This window comes from Cryptomeria japonica, chromosome 7 (genome assembly GCF_030272615.1).
Source record: "Cryptomeria japonica chromosome 7, Sugi_1.0, whole genome shotgun sequence".
Lineage (NCBI taxonomy): Eukaryota > Viridiplantae > Streptophyta > Pinopsida > Cupressales > Cupressaceae > Cryptomeria > Cryptomeria japonica.
The window spans coordinates 317,284,029-317,287,165 of NC_081411.1; the positions used below are offsets into that span (position 1 = coordinate 317,284,029).

At 32.9% G+C, this 3,137-nt stretch overlaps 2 protein-coding genes across 2 annotated transcripts; both read left to right on the forward strand.

Annotated features, from left to right (window-relative positions):
* The first annotated feature begins 223 nt into the window (after positions 1-223).
* LOC131856718 (uncharacterized) lies at positions 224-1,258 on the forward strand. The gene is made up of 3 exons (XM_059208616.1): positions 224-388; positions 467-553; positions 1,046-1,258. The coding sequence occupies exons 1-3, from the start codon at positions 245-247 to the stop codon at positions 1,256-1,258; spliced, it is 444 nt and encodes a 147-aa protein (XP_059064599.1). The 5' UTR covers positions 224-244.
* A 190-nt stretch (positions 1,259-1,448) lies between these two features.
* LOC131857201 (protein neprosin-like) lies at positions 1,449-2,823 on the forward strand. The gene is made up of 4 exons (XM_059209421.1): positions 1,449-1,609; positions 1,698-1,751; positions 1,851-2,000; positions 2,362-2,823. Exons 1-4 carry the CDS (start codon positions 1,454-1,456, stop codon positions 2,749-2,751), a joined length of 750 nt encoding a protein of 249 aa, XP_059065404.1. The 5' UTR covers positions 1,449-1,453; the 3' UTR covers positions 2,752-2,823.
* Positions 2,824-3,137: the final 314 nt, after the last annotated feature.

Below are 3,137 nucleotides of genomic sequence, written 5' to 3' on the forward strand. Positions count from 1 at the left end.
GGTAAAGTCATCTCAACATGGCAAACGTGGGAAACCCCGTGGGGAGAAATAGAGTTTGAATTGCCAACTACTTTGTAAAATTGACTATTTGGTATGACTAGAAAACTATTATCGACATGTTTTATTTGCAACGGATTTGAAATTAAGTCATCCTATAATAATTTATAATTGGTTATAAATATACATCCTCAGATCTAATTTGATAGTATGGTGATAGTTTAGAGATTAGTATTGGGCTTCACCAATGGCTTCTCGTATGCTTCAACTGGTTTTTATTTGTGTGCTCTGTGTGCCATTTATGATTTTAGTATCCCCAGCTGAACTGGGCATTATGAGCATCCTCGATTATATCAGCTACATTAATCCACCGGCTGTTCACAAGTACAAAGTAAGCCAATCTCTTTTATATTTCTATTACTTTTTCCCATTTAAACATGGCTATAAAAGTATTTATTTTCTTATGCAGCATGACAATGGAGACAACATACTCTGTGTCAAATTTACCGATCAAATATCTCTCCAGCGTGGTAAACAACAATATGGGTACGATAAGGTAATATGTTACATTCTATGTAGAAATGAGTTTCTTTCAGACTATGACGAGGATAGCAATTTTGATTATCGTTGAGAACAAATTGGCTGATCGATTAAACTCTCTTTAGAAAAAATACTAATTTATAGGATTCAAAATGAATATATAATTGAGCGCAGTATGATTAGCAGGTATATAAATTACTAATTCTTCCTTTTTTAATATTTGTGATTTCATTTTCTATTTTCATGATATAGTTTATTCAGACGGTCCATGTTTGTTTGATCACTAAGCAGGGGTAAGGGTCCCAGTACCGTATAAGATGGTTCATTTTTATAATCTACCTTGAAAACTACTCTTTATGGGTAGTGTAATATACTGAAATTTTTAATGGTTGTGCACAGTATCAGTCAATTGTCTTTATGGGTAATGTAATATACTGAAATTTTTAATGGTTGTGCACAGTATTAGTCAATTGTCGCCATATTATTAATTTAGACTCTGCAATTGTAGAAGAATTCAATTATAGGTTGGAGGGACGCTCAAGCAGGGGACTCAATTAAAAGGTGTCCAGAAGGAACAGTCTCTGTCATGGAGATAAAGCACGACCACGTAAAAGCAGCAGGGTCTGTAAACTTATTTTTGAGCAGAAAAAGGATAGAAGCCTTAACTATGGTTCACCAGGTAAATCGAATGAGAAATTTAAATATTTTTTATTTTGATTAGCAAAGGGAAAGTTTATTTCTTTAAAGGAGATCAGTCCCAATGTCAATTTATCATATGTGAATCTCTTTCTTAAAGAAAAGGCCAAAAAATTTTCCTAATTATTAATGATTTTTTGTTTTTAAATTTAAATGACTTAGTAAAATGCGATTCTACTTTCAAAACATGACATTTCCTGTTATTTTGAAGTATGCCGTCATGAAATATCTATATGAGGGAGTGTATGGAGCACAAGGAATATTCAATGTATGGCAACCGTATGTGGAATCTCATGATTTTTTTAGCCTTAGTCAAATTTGGCTTATCCGTGACAAAGGACTGCCAACAATGCAAACAATGGAAGCCGGATGGATAGTAAGTATTATACAATGTAATTTGTTGAAGGGTGATAATTTTGCAGCACAATCATCTAATATTGCAATCGATTATCCTATAATTTCAGGTCTACCCATCTTATTATGGCGATTCTCGACCAAGATTGTTTGTATATTGGACGGTAAATATGCAATTTGAGCATCATGATATTTGTTATTGTATCCATGTTTAAGATATATAGTCTGTTTACTCATAAACATATGCTACCCTTTTCATGCAGGCTGATCGTTACAACAAAACAGGTTGCTGGAATCTATACTGTGCGGGATTTGTGATGTCCGCAGATTCAAAATACTATCCGGGCCAACCAATAGAACCTGTATCTGAGTATGAAGGACCTCAGATTGAAAGAGAAATACGCATAAAAAGAGTAAGTGACAGCTTCGATAGAGTAGAACGTATATTTCTTTTCTGATTGGCAACAAGAACTGCACTCACCAACTTCTCCTAGCTATAGGTTTTATGGTAGGATCCTTATCTTAAGACAAGATCTTATGTTTTTGTTAGAATTTTCTTAAAATATATGTGAAAAATAGTGCAGGAGACTACGTAGACATATGTAGTGAAGAACAAAAAATTTCAATTACAAATACATTTATTTTTTTTATACTTAAAAATAAAATATAAATTTATAAATTTTCATACTTAAGTAGCCTGATAGGACCCTTATCTTCTTATATTATTGTTAATTTTTCCCTTAATAAATTAACAATAAAATTTTTAATATGCAGGAATTTTTACAAGGCCAGCGAGTATGGTACCTATATATACAAAATGAAAGAGTGGGTTATTGGCCTGGATCATTATTTGATTCATTGGCTGAATCAGCGGATCGTGTGGAATATGGAGGGGAAGTTGTGATTTATGTCGATAATGCAGGAACCCCACATTCAAGAACACACATGGGTAGTGGTCATTTCCCTGAAGAGGGTTGGTCACGTGCAGCCTATATTAAGAATATCGAAATACACAACTCTAATGGTACTCTTGTGTACCCTCCAGAAACCAATGGTGTAACAAACTCAAAATGCTATAATTTGGCTACTCATGCTAATCAAACATGGGGTCAGTACATGTTCTTTGGAGGTCCCGGGGGAGATAATCCTAGTTGTGTTAATTGATGATTAGTTGATGTAGGGATACATTTTATTAATGCATCTATGCTTTTATTATGTAAGCTTATTGAAATAAAGACTCTGAAACTATGAGCTATATTATTGTTAAAATATGTTTAATTAATTTAGGTTATACGCTTTTTGGTTAGTAGGTTATATTTTAAATCTTAATAGTTCTTTTATTCTATTATTTGTTTTAGGATTTTACTGTTCATTGAATACAAGTTTATATATTTGTTAGTCAAATTATGTAAACTTTTTATGCTAAAAAATGAACTAGAAAATCTCGTGAGACCCCTTCCTTCCATTGTTTGTCTACTATGTAAGGGTCTGGGCCCTCTCCTGCTTTATCTACTCCAAACAATTAATTAAAAAATTAAAATTGTGAACGG